This window comes from Pseudophryne corroboree, chromosome 8, assembly GCF_028390025.1.
Source record: "Pseudophryne corroboree isolate aPseCor3 chromosome 8, aPseCor3.hap2, whole genome shotgun sequence".
Taxonomy (NCBI): domain Eukaryota; kingdom Metazoa; phylum Chordata; class Amphibia; order Anura; family Myobatrachidae; genus Pseudophryne; species Pseudophryne corroboree.
Genome location: NC_086451.1, coordinates 410,866,536 through 410,882,061, shown reverse-complemented (window position 1 = coordinate 410,882,061; position 15,526 = coordinate 410,866,536). Strand labels below are relative to the sequence as shown.

Genomic DNA, 15,526 nt, shown 5'->3' with positions numbered 1-15,526 from the left:
CCCCTCTGTTACAGTCCATCTTCTTACCTCCCTATCATGGTGGAGTGCTGCTGAACTGCAGCCTCCAGCAGGCGCTCCAGGATGGTCCACTCGCCCATCACGTCCACCTCTTGCCCCGCCGTGCTCAGTTCGGACACCGGAGAGGAACGAGCCGGCCCCCCTCTCCAACCACTTTTCCCTACTACCGGTCTCCTCCTCCTAATTTTACCGATCACTCCTTGGCAACATCATCAGCGGGGGACGGGGAGAACCAGAACTCCCCTCCTCCTCCTCCTCTCTGCCCCAAGTGTGTCCTCAGCTCACCCCAAACCTTCGATATTGGGCAGGTAACATTTCCCTGTCACCAGTCTTGTACCCCAGGATATGGCTGATAACAGTCCTGTTACTCCGAAAAACGACCTCCTCTTCCTCAAGATGTAGCCCTCAGTCTAAAATCAATAGCTATCCAAGAATAATGAATGACAATGGTCCGTTGTTGTAGCAGTTAACCCTTAGCGAGCACCTGTTCCGTTTGGGAAATAACAGTACTGCCTTCGCTTGCCTGAGGAACCCCCCTCTGTTCATGCGTGTCTATGCTGCCCCCTTGCTTACAACTCTCTGTCTCCACCTTCCTTAGACAGGTCGCTGTCCAGTGCTGAAACAGCTGCTGGTCCAGATTAGATCCCTTTGTGCCAGTGATTAGCATCAATTCCAGGTTATCTCTCTCTTCCTGCCATCTCCTCTGCTTCTCTCACCTTCCAGCCGCCTGCCCCCCATTCATTCCCTGAGACTACCTGCTGTCTCCCCTCCTCTCCGTGTGTCATTGCATCCCTCTGTCTTCTACCTTTCTCTGCCCTCCCCCTGCCTCTGTTCTCTTTGTCTCCCCCTCACTCTTTGTAGATCCCTCCCCCTCAGAATCTTCTACAGTGTGATCTCTCTCTGTCACTTTCTCCCACACATGCACTCTCTTTCTCTCTCTCTCTAAATCTGTCTCTCTACCACATGCTGATGTCTCGGTTAATCCGGATAAATGACTCTTTCTCTATTGGATGGGAGGAGATTTTCTGCCATATTATAAGCTGATTTCATCCTGCATCTTTCCTCAGTCAGAGGAATGGCTTGTGTGTATAGGAATGTGGGCGAGCAATTGAATGAGCCCTGTATTTTGTCTGCGTCTGCAAACACCAGGCTGCTAGATGTCTCAAACCTTGGTCTATCCTTCTATCTGATTCCCTGTATTCCCCGCATGGCCTTTTCTCTCCCCCTTTTCTCTTTCTACCTTCCCTTCCTTTGCAGTATACATATAACAGCCTTTTCTCCTCTGGTCCCTGATTTAATCTCTGTCCCCACCCTATTTTTTGCATTTACACCCTCTTATGTCCTCAGTCGTTGCTCTGGTCTGCCTCCCCTCACCCTTGCTCCCCCCAGAAATATATAAACTGTCCTAATACAATAACAGTTCACATCCACCTTTGTAAAAGCACATTATTGATTGCTATATTATAATAGGACCTTTTCATTTATTGTTTTGAATTCATTAATGTATAGTCAATAATATAGATTCAGCCACATACTTTAACTGTTTAATGTCACCATACACAAGTGACTCATGCAAAATATCATTGGGTGGTGGTGGGTAGATGTGCGAAGCAGGGTATAGATATATGCTGTCATGCATGGAAATGTGTAACCTGTGTTTTCTTCATATATATGTATATTGAGAATGACTGACCTTGTGGCAAAAGGTATACAGTTGCAGATGTTAGTATGTATGTGTGTGTAATATATATATATATATATATATATATATATATTTAAAAAAAGGGGCACTCTCTGGAGTAAAAACAGTGGTTTTAACAACAATATAGGAACTTAGGTTAACCCACTGGGACAGATGTACTAAGCCTTGGAGATTGATAAAGTGGAGAGACATAAAATACCAACCAACCAGCTCCTAACTGTAATTTTTCAAAAACAGCCTGTAACATGGCAGCTAGGAGCTGATTTTCTGGAACTTTATCTCTCTCCAATGGTTAGTAAATCTCCCCCCCCCCCCTCCCCCAGCTCACTATATCTCCCCCCACAGTGAGATTCAGTTAGTAACAGTTTGGTTGTTTAAAGACAAATTTTGGAATCATCACAGCCTGCAAGCGCTGCAAGAATTTGGTCGGTAGATGATCTCATTTGGGGTAAAATTTACTAAAGATCGATGTTGATTGATATTAAACCCAATTTTAATTGATCCACATCCACATTTATTCCCCTTTCAGACCACACAAATAACCCGGTATATTGCCGGATCGACGCGGGTCGATGTATGGTGTGAAAGGGGTAAGTCCCGAATTCCCAGGTCACCTGACCCGGTATTTCAACATGAGAATATAGGAGGGTCAGGTGCGCTTTGAACGGGTTACCCGGGTCAATGCGATCCGGCACCCGTTCCCACTATGGAGGAGGCGGCTTGGAGATGATCTCATCTCCAAACACTGCCTCTGCACCTGCCCCCGATGACGCCAGTGCCGCCTACACCCATAGTGGCAACCAAACCCGGCATATTGCTGGGTCGCGTTGCCAATCTGAAAGGGGTCTCATGGCAGAGTGCACCAGGAAAAGACCCGCGTACAATTCCTAGGTGCGATAAATGTTAGAGATGTGAAAGCGGTATTTAGTTTTTGAAAACATTGTTTTTAAAAAAATTACCTAATAAATCTGCTAATAAATGTGCGATTTAAACCCTGAAACAGGACATCGATGTTGATCAATCGGAATCTATTTTAAAATCATCCTTTAGTAATTTACCCCTTGGTGTGTGTACGTGAGCATCGTGGGCCTGGTTCTAAACTCGGACACAAGTGGTTTTAAGGGCCCATCTCATGGAGGCATGCAGTCAAAATTTCTGCTGGACTGGATACCGGCTGTTGAAATACCGACGCCTGAATCCCGAACAATGGCATAAGATTGGTGTAAAAATCCTAATGGAGGTCAGGATCCCAGCGTCCAAATACCGATACCTGAATTTCCGATTGGTGTTATAGCGGGATGCGTTTGTGTCCTGCCGTGGAGGGTGGGAGGTTAGATTTAGGCATTAGAAGGAGGGTTAGGGTGCAGGGACGGGAAGGTTATGGTTAGGTACCGGGGAGGGGGGGTTAGAGTTAGGCAACAAGTGGGGAGGGTTAGGCACCCAAAGCAAGGGTTATGGCAACGGGGAGGGGAGGCTTAGGGTACTTTCTGGGGGGTTGTCGGGATTCTGGCCGCCGGCATCTCACCCATCAGGATTTCATACTGAATCCCTCACAGATCTTAGCCAACAGCACATGTACGGTAGGAATAAATCGGTGACTGGACATACGCCGTATCGGGCAAATGCACACAGACAGAGAAGGCAAGTGCAGGTGGCTTGATTGCAACACTCTGTGAAATGGTGGTACTGGGCTCTAACTGGGTTGTGAACATGCAGACGCATGGAACTGTATCATGGAAGTGTCGTAGGCATGTAAGCTAACTTCATGGGCTGTACAGATGGTGTAATGGTTAGCATTACTGCCTCGCAGCACTGAGGTCATGGGTTCAACTCCCACCATGGCCCTAACTGTGTGGAGTTTGTATATTCTCCCCGTACTTGTGTGAGTTTCCTCTGGGTTCTCCGGTTTCTTCCCACAATCCAAAAATATACTAGTAGGTTATTTGGCATCCAACAAAAATTAAACCTAGTGTGTGCGTGTAAATGTTTAGGGCAGACTAGATGGGCCAAGTGGTTTTTAGCTGCCGTCAAACTTCTATCAGTAGTGTGCGGATGGAGATGGGACGCCTGTTTCATACCAACCTTTTGCCCCCAGGGTTTCTCCTAAACCTCCGAGATAGCTTACATCAATCACATGAAGGATAGTTGTTTATTCTAACTTTTTTCCAATTTGTCGAATTCTCAGACTATAGTGTACAATTTAGTGGAAAGGAAATGCATAAATAATTTAACAATATAAAATAAATATTTGTATGTAATGCATGTATCTAAAAAACTGAGGTAAGGTCAGTCTCCTATCAGTACATTTGCATTTAGAAAGATGGAATACCTAGCTACATACACCATGTACATGTGTTGTCCCTGCTAGTGGAATAAAGGGGGTCATTCCGAGTTGATCGCTCGCTAGCTACTTTTAGCAGCCGTGCAAACGCATAGTCGCCGCCCATGGGGGAGTGTATTTTCGCTTTGCAAGTGTGCGAACGCGCGTGCAGCCGAGCGGGTTGAAAACGTTTTTTGCAGTTTCTGAGTAGCTCTGGACGTACTCAGCGCTTGCGATCACTTCAGTCTTTTTTGTTCCCGGAATTGACGTCAGACACCCGCCCTGCAAACGTCTGGACACGCCTGCGTTTTTCCAAATACTCCCTAAAAAAGGTCAGTTGACACCCATAAACGCCCTCTTCCTGTCAGTCTCCTTGCGATCGGCTGTGCAAATGGATTCTTCATTAAATCCATCGCCAGCAACGATCCTCTTTGTACCCGTACGACACGGTGCATGCGCATGCTCAGTTTTGCCGAGAATTTACCTCCACTATTCTTCATATGAGTTAGTCTTTCTGTGTCCAGCGGTTAAAGTTCACTCGGCATGTTTTATGAGGCTTCATTGTCCCTACTGGACCTTACTTAGTAAGAATGGGAATCAGAAATATAGCCGCAGCGCTAGACAGTGCCAACTGCATGATTTAAGGTGAGTACACACTGATAGATATATCTGCCGATCAATTGATCTGCAGATATATCTATGGACGGATCGGGTAGTGTGTGCATACACACTGCCCGATCTGTCAGGGACTGACGTCATGAACTGGGCGGGCGTGTACACACACAAATATCTGTTTCTACTATTTATATTTGGTCATTGGGGGTAATTCCAAGTTGATCGCAGCAGGAAATTTTTTAGCAGTTGGCCAAAACCAGGGTGGTCATTCCGAGTTGTTCGCTCTGTAATTTTCTTCGCATCGCAGCGATTTTCCGCTAATTGCGCATGCGCAATGTTCGCACTGCGACTGCGCCAAGTAAATTTGCTAAGAAGTTTGGTATTTTACTCACGGCATTACGAGGTTTTTTCTTCGTTCTGGTGATCGTAATGTGATTGACAGGAAGTGGGTGTTTCTGGGCGGAAACTGGCCATTTTATGGGAGTGTTTGAAAAAACGCTACCGTTTCTGGGAAAAACGCTGGAGTGGCTGGAGAAACGGAGGAGTGTCTGGGCGAACGCTGGGTGTGTTTGTGACGTCAAACCAGGAACGACAAGCACTGAACTGATTGCACTGGAAGAGTAAGTCTCGAGCTACTCAGAAACTGCACAGAGAAGTCTTTTCGCAATATTGCGAATCTTTCGTTTGCAAATTTGAAAAGCTAAGATTCACTCCCAGTAGGCGGCGGCTTAGCGTGTGCAAAGCTGCTAAAAGCAGCTTGCGAGCGAACAACTCGGAATGACCACTAATGTGCAGTGCAGGGGGGGCAGATTTAACATGTGCAGAGAGAGTTAGATTTGGGTGTGGTGTGTTCAATCTGCAATCTAAATTGCAGTGTAAAAATAAAGCAGACAGTATTTACCCTGCACAGAAACAAAATAACCCACCCAAATCTAACTCTCTCTGCACATGTTATATCTGCCTCCCCCGCAGTGCCCATGGTTTTGCCCAATTGCTAAAAAATTTCCTGCTGCGATCAACTTGGAATTACCCCCATTGTTTCCTGTGACTTTCCTTACATAATTTAATTATGGTCGTTGAATAATTTAAAGGAATTATACAGTCTCATACCTGTTGTTTGCACAGATGTACAGTACCTTGCCATGGATTAGTATATATTATACACAATCTATAAGATCCCTGTATGCAGAACACCAGCAAACTGTGTCATATTTTGATGCATTTGCGGGTTTGAACACACCGAGTGACATAATACTCCATCCCTAATGATGTCACACATCACTTTTACACTAGGTCCCACCCTAAAACTACTGTAATATGGGAGGATTCTCATACCTCAAAATCATTAAAATGAGTGTTGGGTAAACTGTGAATAAAACTACAATTAACGCGGCTAATTGACTTGACAGCGCCTGAACTTTCTTAAAGGTATACTGTACCACCGACCATGTAGTGCAGGAGCTGAACCGCTTATCATGTTTTCTCTTACGTCCTAGAGAATGCTGGGGACTCCGTAAGGACCATGGGGTATAGACGGGCTCCGCAGTAGACATTGGCACTATAAAGAACTTTAGAATGGGTGTGCACTGGCTCCTCCCTCTAAGCCCCTCCTCCAGACCTCAGTTAGATCCTGTGCCCAGAGGAGACTAGAGGCACTACAGGGGAGCTCTCCTGAGTTTCTCTGAAAAAAGAATTTTGTTAGGTTTTTTATTTTCAGGGAGCACTGCTGGAAACAGGCTCCCTGCATCGTTGAACTGAGGAGAGAGAAGCACACATACTTAAGTGATAGGCTCTGCTTCTTAGGCTACTGGACACCATTAGCTCCAGAGGGTCGGAACGCAGGTCTCACCCTCGCCATTCGTCCCGGAGCCGCGCCGCCGTCCTCCTCACAGAGCCAGAAGATAGAAGCCGGGTGAGTATAAGAAGAAGAAGACGTCAAAGGCGGCTGAAGACTTCGGATCTTCTCTGAGGTAACGCGTGCCATAGCTCCCACACACAACACACACAGCGGACACTGATGGGTGCAGGACGCAGGGGGGGCGCCCTGGGCAGCAATTTTAAACCTCTTGGGACTGGCTAATGATAATATAGGGGCTGCGGAGGCACTATATGGTAAAATCCCCCGCCAGTATGGAAAAATAGAGCGGGACCGAAGCCCGCCGCTGAGGGGGCGGAGCTTGGTCTTCCAGCACTAACCAGCGCCATTTTCTCCACAGCACACTGCAGAGAAGCTGGCTTCCCGGACTCTCCCCTGCTGAACACGGTGACAGAGGGCAAAAAAGAGGGGGGGGGGGCACTTTTTATTAGCGCAGTGAGTGTATATTGATATAAAAGCGCTGTTTTTGTCTGGGAATTGGTTTCCAGTGTCAGTTGGCACTGGGTGTGTGCTGGCATACTCTCTCTCTGTCTCTCCAAAGGGCCTTATTGGGGAATTGTCTCCATATAGATATATCCCTGAGTGTGTGGGGGTGTCGGTACGTGTGTGTCGGCATGTCTGAAGCGGAAGGCTCTTCTAAGGAGGAGGTGGAGCAGATGATTGTGGTGTCTCCGTCGGCGACGCCGACACATGATTGGATGGATATGCTGAATGTTTTAAATGCAAATGTGTCTTTATTACATCAGAGGTTGGACAAAGCAGAGTCCAGGGATAGAACAGGGAGTCAATCCATGACTTTGGCTGTGTCACAGGGCCCTTCAGGGTCTCAGAAACGTCCCCGGTAGCAGACACTGATACCGATACGGATTCTGATTCCAGTGTTGACTACGATGATGCAAGGTTACACCCAAGGGTGGCCAAAAGTATTCATTATATGATTATTGCAATAAAGGATGTTTTACATATCACTGATGACCCCTCTGTCCCTGACAAGAGGGTACACATGTTTAAGGAAAAGAAACCTGAGGTAACCTTTCCCCCATCTCATGAACTGAACGCGTTATTTGAAAAGGCTTGGGAAGCTCCAGACAAGAAACTGCAGATTCCCAAGAGAATTCTTATGGCGTATCCTTTCCCGACACAGGACAGGGTACGGTGGGAATCCTCACCCAGGGTGGACAAGGCGTTAACGCGCTTGTCCAAAAAGGTGGCGCTGCCATCTCCAGATACGGCCGCCCTCAAGGATCCTGCTGATCGCAGACAGGAAACTACCTTAAAATCTATTTATACACACACGGGGACCTTACTCAGACCAGTAATAGCCTCGGCTTGGGTTTGTAGCGCTGTGGCGGCTTGGACGGATACCTTGTCAGCTGACATTGATATCCTGGATAGGGATACCATTTTATTGACCTTAGCTCACATTAAAGACGCAGTCTTATATATGAGAGATGCTCAGAGAGACGTTGGTCTACTAGGTTCGAGAGCCAACGCCATGGCAATTTCGGCCCTGTGGACCCGTCAATGGTCGGGTGATGCCGACTCAAAGAAGCATATGAAAGTTTTGCAGTACAAAGGTGAGGATTTATTTGGGTAAGGTCTCGCGGACCTGGTTTCCACAGCTACCGCGGGCAAATCTACCTTTTTACCTTATGTTTCCCCACAGCGAAAGAAAACACCACAATATCAGATGCAGTCCTTTCGGTCGCATAAGTCCAGAAGAGGTCGGGGCTCTTCTTTCCTCGCCAGAGGTAAGGGAAGAGGGAAAAAGCAGCCTACTACGGCTAGTTCCCAGGAGCAGAAGTCCTCCCTGACTTCTGCCAAGTCTACTGCATGACGCTGGGGCTCCACTGAGGGAGTCTGCGCCGGTGGGGGCACGTCTTCGACTCTTCAGCCAGGTCTGGGTTCAGTCAGACGTGGATCCTTGGGCAATGGAAATTGTATCCCAAGGCTACAAGCTAGAGTTCGAAGACATGCCTCCTCGCCGATTTTTCAAATCGGCTCTACCGGCTTCTCCCCCAGAAAGGGAGATAGTTTTAGCTGCGATTCAAAAACTATGTCAACAACGAGTGGTGGTCGAGGTTCCCCTAGGTCTTTAGGGGAAGGGGTACTATTCAACCCTATTTGTGGTCCCGAAACCGGATGGCTCGGCCAGACCCATTCTAAATTTAAAATCCCTAAACCAGTACATTAAAAGGTTCACATTCAAGATGGAATCGATCTGGGCAGTTATTTCCAGCCTGGAGAGGGGGGGGGGGGGGATTTTATGGTGTCACTGGACATAAAGGACGCATACCTTCATGTTCCCACATATCCCCCTCATCAGGCGTACTTGAGATTCGCTGTACAGGACTGCCATTACCAGTTTCAGACGTTGCCGTTTGGGCTTTCCACAGCCCTGAGGATTTTCACCAAGGTAATGGCAGAAATGATGGTACTCCTGTGCAGGCAGGGAGTCACAATTATCCCGTACTTGGACGATCTCCTGATAAAGGCGAGATCAAGAGGTCAGTTGTTGGAAAGCGTGGCACTCTCCCTGAGAGTGCTGCAGCAACACGGCTGGATTCTGAATCTACCCAAGTCACAGTTGGTGCCAACAACTTGGCTATCGTTCTTAGGCATGATTCTGGACACGGAACAAAAGAGGGTTTTTCTCCCAGTGGAAAAAGCCCAGGAACTCCAGAACTTGGTCAGAGACCTGTTGAAACTGAAAAGGGTGTCAGTCCATCAATGCACTCGAGTGCTGTGGAAGATGGTGGCGTCCTACGAGGCCATCCCCTTCGGCAGGTTTCATGCCAGGACTTTTCAGTGGGATCTTCTGGACAAGTGGTCCGGGTCCCATCTTCATCAGAAAATCAGCCTGTCCCCCAGGGCCAGGGTGTCTCTCCTGTGGTGGCTGCAGAGTGCTCACCTTCTAGAGGGTCGCAGGTTCGGCATTCAGGACTGGGTTCTGGTGACCACGGACGCGAGCCTCCGAGGATGAGGAGCAGTCACACAAGGAAGAAACTTTCAAGGACTATGGTCAAGCCAGGAGGCTTGTCTTCACATCAACGTACTGGAATTGAGGGCCATATACAACGGCCTGCGTCAAGCGGAGAATCTTCTTCACGACCTACCGGGTCTGATTCAGTCAGACGTCACAGCCGTGGCTCATGTAAACCGACAGGGCGGAACAAGGAGCAGAGTGGCAATGGCGGAAGCCGCCAGGATTCTTCGCGGGGCGGAAAATCATGTAAGCGCTTTGACTGCAGTCTTCATTCCGGGAGTGGACAACTGGGAAGCAGACTTCCTCAGCAGAAAGGGCCTGGTATTCAGATCTTCAGGAAATGCTCACAGGAGATCCGTGGCCTCTTCCTCTCAGAGAGGACCTGTTGCAACAGGGGCCCTGCGTGTTCCAAGACTTACCGCGGTTACGTTTGACGGCATGGCGGTTGAACTCTGAATCCTAGCTGGAAAAGGCATTCCGGGAGAAGTCATCCCTACTCTGATGAGGGCTAGGAAGGAGTGGACGGCGAAGCATTATCACCGTATCTGGAGAAAGTATGTATCTTGGTGTGAGGCCAAGAATGCTCCTACGGAAGATTTCCATCTGGGCCGTCTTCTCCACTTTCTGCAGACAGGAGTGGATATGGGCCTGAAATTAGGCTCCATTGAGGTACAGATTTCGGCCCTATCAATTTTCTTTCAGAAGGTATTGGCTTCTCTGCCAGAAGTCCAGACTTTCGTAAAGGGAGTGCTGCACATACAGCCTCCTTTTGTGCCTTCAGTGGCGCCATGGGACCTTAACGTGGTGTTACAGTTCCTAAAGTCTCACTGGTTTGAGCCTCTTCAGACAGTGGAATTAAAATTTCTCACTTGGAAGGTGGTCATGTTGTTGGCCTTGGCGTCTGCAAGGAGGGTATCTGAATTGGTGGCTTTGTCTCACAAAAGCCCCCTATCTGATTTTCCATGTGGATAGAGCAGAATTGAGGACTCGTCCTCAATTTTTACCAAAGGTGGTTTCATCTTTTCATATGAACCAGCCTATTGTGGTGCCTGTGGCTACGGGGGGCTTGGAGGATTCCACGTCTCTTGATGTAGTCAGGGCCTTAAAAATTTATGTAGCCAGGACGGCTTGGGTTAGGAAAACAGAGGCACTGTTTGTCCTGTATGCAGCCAACAAGGTTGGCGCTCCTGCTTCTAAGCAGACTATTGCTCACTGGATCTGTAACACGATTCTGCAGGCTCATTCTACGACTGGCCCATTCCACTAGGAAGGTGGGCTCTTCTTGGGCGGCTGCCCGAGGCGTCTCGGCATTACAGCTTTGCCGAGCGGCGACTTGGTCGGGTTCAAACACTTTTGTAAAATTCTACAAGTTTGATACCCTGGCTAATGAGGACCTCATGTTTGCTCAATCGGTGCTGCAGAGTCATCCGCACTCTCCCGCCCGTTTTGGAGCTTTGGTATAATCACCATGGTCCTTACGGAGTCCCCAGCATCCTCTAGGACGTAAGAGAAAATAAGATTTTAAACCTACCGGTAAATCTTTTTCTCCTAGTCCGTAGAGGATGCTGGGCGCCCGTCCCAGTGCGGACTAAATTCTGCAAGACTTGTATATCGTTTTTGCTTACATAAGGGTTATGTTACAGTTTTGATCAGTCTCGGGCTGATACTGTTTTGTTTAATACTGTTAACTGGTTGCGTATATTCCATGTTATACGTTGTGGATGGTGTGGGCTGGTATGTATCTTGCGCTTAGATTAGCAAAATCCTTTCCTCGTACTGTTCGTCTCCTCTGGGCACAGTTTCTCTAACTGAGGTCTGGAGGAGGGGCAGAGAGGGAGGAGCCAGTGCACACCCATTCTAAAGTTCTTTATAGTGCCCATGTCTCCTGCGGAGCCCGTCTATACCCCATGGTCCTTACGGAGTCCCCAGCATCCTCTACGGACTAGGAGAAAAAGATTTAGCGGTAGGTTTAAAATCTTATTTAAACATACATGTTGTGGAGTATGTAATACTGTATATGTTGTGGCTGGTTCCCCCGGGGATCGGCAGCTCTTTGTTTATGCAGGCGGCGTGTGGTACCTGGGACTCAGCATAACGCATTACACTTCTTCTAAGCCCGTCCCCAGACTCCTGCGAAACTAGCCAATGGACTACGATTGGGAATAGTAACCTGTGCTGAGCACAGCGGAAGCGGAGGGAGGCACCTTATGCTAGGGGACACACTGCACTAATTGTGGTTCCCTGTGCTCTGGCAGTGACCTGGGCCCATCACTCACATGTTCCGCCACTGAGTAGAGACAAAATTCAAGGAACAAAAATGTAAACAAAACGATAAACACTCCACAAAGATAAATCAATCAGTTACCAAACTCTGACCACATAACTCCAACCACCACACTACTCTACTTCCTCTGCTTCCAGAGAAGAGAACTGTATGCAAATCTTAGGGCTATTAAGATAAAACTCAAACGACTTTGGTTGACCAATACCTACAATGCCTTAACAGCAAACACGCCGTATGCAGTGAGAGTCGCCGTGGGATTTGGCTCCTTTATGGTGGCTTAGAAACTGTAGCCAACGTGATAGAAGTTATCGAAGAGTTAAGTAGGCACATTGTAACTCCACAACTCCGCCTATTACAATCAAAGACTTGCTGGGATATTCAGTTGGGTGGTCTTCAGGTTGCCGACTGTCGGGATCCCGGCGCACAGTATACCAGTGCCGGAATCCCGACAGCCGGCATACCGACAGTTTTTCTCCCTCGTGGGGGTCCACAAACCCCCTGGAGGGAGAATAAATAGCGTAGCGCGCCACCGCGCCCAAAGCGCGGAGAGCACAGCGAGCCCGCAAGGGGCTCATTTGCGCTCGCCACGCTGTCGGTATGCCGGTGGTCAGGCTTCCGGTGCCGGTGTGAGAGGTGCGGCTGCGGTGCGTGTGGTGCCTGCTGCCGTGCAGGTGTAGACTCGGTACTCACCAGGCGCCGCTCTCTCTCACCTTCAGGTACCGGAACCTCCAACGGACCTGGAAATCTTCAGTCGGATCCGGAGACGGCGATTCCCTCTCGGAGCTGACCGACGACCGAGCTGAGGAGAGAATAATTTACCTTAAAGGGGGTATCGACCCTTCTTCCACTGGAACAGGGGATACCCCAGGGGTGACCGCGACCTTCACCGGTTGGGTGAATAGTCATCACCGGCACAAAGCCTCAGCCACCCAGATTTCACACACTCGTGCTCTCGCACGTAGTGTGATGAAAAGGATTCTCACGTCCGTGAGCAATCCCGATTCCGGCGCTCGGGGACAGACAAGGGACAAACGCACACAGATGTTACTCACCGTCAGTTTCGCACTGCGAACGTCTTCTTCTCTTACAGGTCCCTGTAAGGAGGTAAACAAACAAGCAAACAGCCGTGCGGGGCCTAACTCTAACCTAGTGTCACACCCTATACTAACTACAACGGCAGAGCCCTCGAACTAGCTCTGTGGGTGTGGTGCAACAAAACTAAACACACTTAACGAGCTCACACTTTGCCCCGCACGGTAACATACATCACGATACACAATGCAAGCGACGGCACGGTCCCTTTAAATCCCTACCTGCCGCTGGAAGGGGGTGGGCGCCGCACGGCCTACCCACCTAAATACCTCAGGGTGGCCTGGGCCTAGCGCCCAGGGCCACCTGTACTCACCTCGAGGAAACACTGATTCACTGGGCCTAGCGCCCCCTAACTGCACACAGGCCGGAGGCCTGACTTCGCCCACGGGCCTAGCGCCCGCCTAACTTGCTGCCCGTTGGGTGACCTGGGCCTTGTGCCCAAGGTCACCTTATCGTATCCCTAATCGGCCAAAATACACCCCCGGGCCTAATGCCCGCCTAACTGTGCCACAGGGAGGGTGGCTTGGGCCTAATGCCCAAACCACCTAATAAAATAGTGACCCCAAACTCCTATCTGCGCCCCAGGCCTAATGCCTGAATTGTGCCCTCGGGCCTAATGCCCGTCCCTGGTGGTCGAGGGAGGAAAAGGGGAGGGGGAAGTATAGCCTCACTGAGGCCTCACCTAATCCGGGGGCCTCCGGCACTGTCTTCTGCCGCTGACCCGTCCTGGCCAGCGGCGTCGCCTCCGCTGCTCCGCGTCCAGCCGCCGCTGGACATCTTCCTGCCGCCGGACGTCTTCAGGCCTCTTCCGCGGCCACCCGAACTCCGACCGCGATGACCTCTTCTGGCTCCTCCGCGTGGCGTCTCTCTTCTTCGCGCTCTTCCGCGCGCTCCGTCCCTTCGGCTCCCACCCGGCGTCTGACGTCAGACGCCGGGGGCGGGGCCTATGACGCGGCGAGCGCCGATTGGCTCGCCGCGTCCCTCTCTGACTGGCTGCCGCTCCGGGAGCCGCGATTGGCTCCCGGAGGGCGCCAAGATTCAAACGCCTCTGGTCCGGTGCAGGGAAAAAGGTAATCCCTGCACCGGACACCCGCCGCCACGCACCCAGCGCTGGGGACAGACAAGCTGCCCCAGCGCTGTCCCCAGCTAGGGACAGGACCACAGATGTGCCCACAGGGCACATCTCTACATTTCCCACCCCTTTTTCCTTTGTAGTCCCTACAAAGTTCTCCACGACGTCCATTGTCCGCGGGTCAGGGAATTCCGAGGTCCCTCCGGCGAGGTTGTGTTCAAGGGTCCAGCCCGGACAGGCTGTGACCCCACATCCTTCCACCTCCGGGTTCCTCTTCTTCGTTCCTCCTGACCTCCATCAGTGGATCCTCTGGGGAAGTGGCATCTCCCCACGGTCGCTCAACGTGGGCCACCAAGGGGAATCTTCCTCCACGGGGACAGCAGTCCCCCACTCTTGGCCTTCCAGATCGTCTGGGACATCGTCCCTGTCTTCAGGGCGTGGTACCGACCACCACCCAACAGCGGAATCCTCCGGGGCATCCATTTCCTCCCGGGCAACAGCCATCATATGTCGAATTTCCTCGTGGGGCATCTCCAAAGGTCCTGTGTCTTCCTCTGGAACGGGTCCTCCCACGGCATCGCGATCCTCTCCCCGTACGTCCATCCATTTCGCCACTCCCGGCAGGTACTCTTGCTCCAGGACTATCTCCTCCTCTTCACGGAGGGCATTCAACTGGGAGCATGACTCCACCCGATCCTGCCAGTCACTCTCGTCGGCGCTTCCGATGCCAGAGTCGTCCTCCATCTGTTCTGGGAGGGATTCGTCGGCGGACAGCTCACCGTAGTCCGAGTCTTCCTCCGATATCTGGACTGGGGTATTATTTTCCTCCTCAGCGTACTTAGTCCTTTCCGCTGGCACCTCTGTTTCCTCAGCGTACTCCTTCGCTTCCGCTGGATTCTTTACCTCCTCAGCGTACTCCTTCGCTTCCGCTGGCATCTCTGCTTCCTCAGCGTACTCCTTCGCTTCCGCTGGCATCGTGACTTCCTCAGCGTACTCCTTCGCTTCCGCTGGCATCTTTTGGTACCCAGGACACTCCTGTTCCGCACGTCCTGGACGTGGCCGGTTCCATCGCGGGGAGATCCCGGACGTCTCAGTCACTGGGTCTTCACGCTTTTCTTTGCAGCGTGGTCTCTTCTCCTCCCAGTCGTCCACCTCCGCCTGCTGCGGGAAAGGATCCTTCGTTACTGGGGTCACTTTCTTGGGACAGAGTAGGTCCGCGGCATCTTCCCAGGGGCACTCACTGGCCGCATGTCCTGGTCGCCGACACTTCCAACAAGGGAGGGCCACTGCCACCTTCTCCAAGACGGGTTCCTGGTCCACCTCCTTCACTGGGGAATCTTCACCCGTTGGTTCTGGCTCAGAGGAAATGGACACCTGCGAACTAACTTCCAGCAGGGTCTTCCGCTCCATTTCCCTGGTTTCCTCCTCCCATCTCTGGGCGCGACCATCCGCAATCATCCGGTCTTCATTCCACGGACAATCGGGAAGCGCATGTCCTCTCGCCTCGCAGAGCGCACACACAGGCTCTGCAGCCACCCGGTCCCAAAGCTGCTGACGAGAC

At 50.6% G+C, this 15,526-nt stretch overlaps 1 protein-coding gene across 1 annotated transcript in view; it reads right to left on the bottom strand.

Annotated features, from left to right (window-relative positions):
- Positions 1-822, bottom strand: part of LOC134949345 (gap junction delta-2 protein-like) — a 38,308-nt gene extending 37,486 nt beyond the window's left edge. Inside the window, exon 1 of the mRNA XM_063937851.1 lies at positions 28-822. Coding sequence (XP_063793921.1) covers positions 28-98 — 71 coding nt within the window. The 5' untranslated portion in view covers positions 99-822. The remainder of the gene's footprint in view (positions 1-27) is intronic.
- Positions 823-15,526: the final 14,704 nt, after the last annotated feature.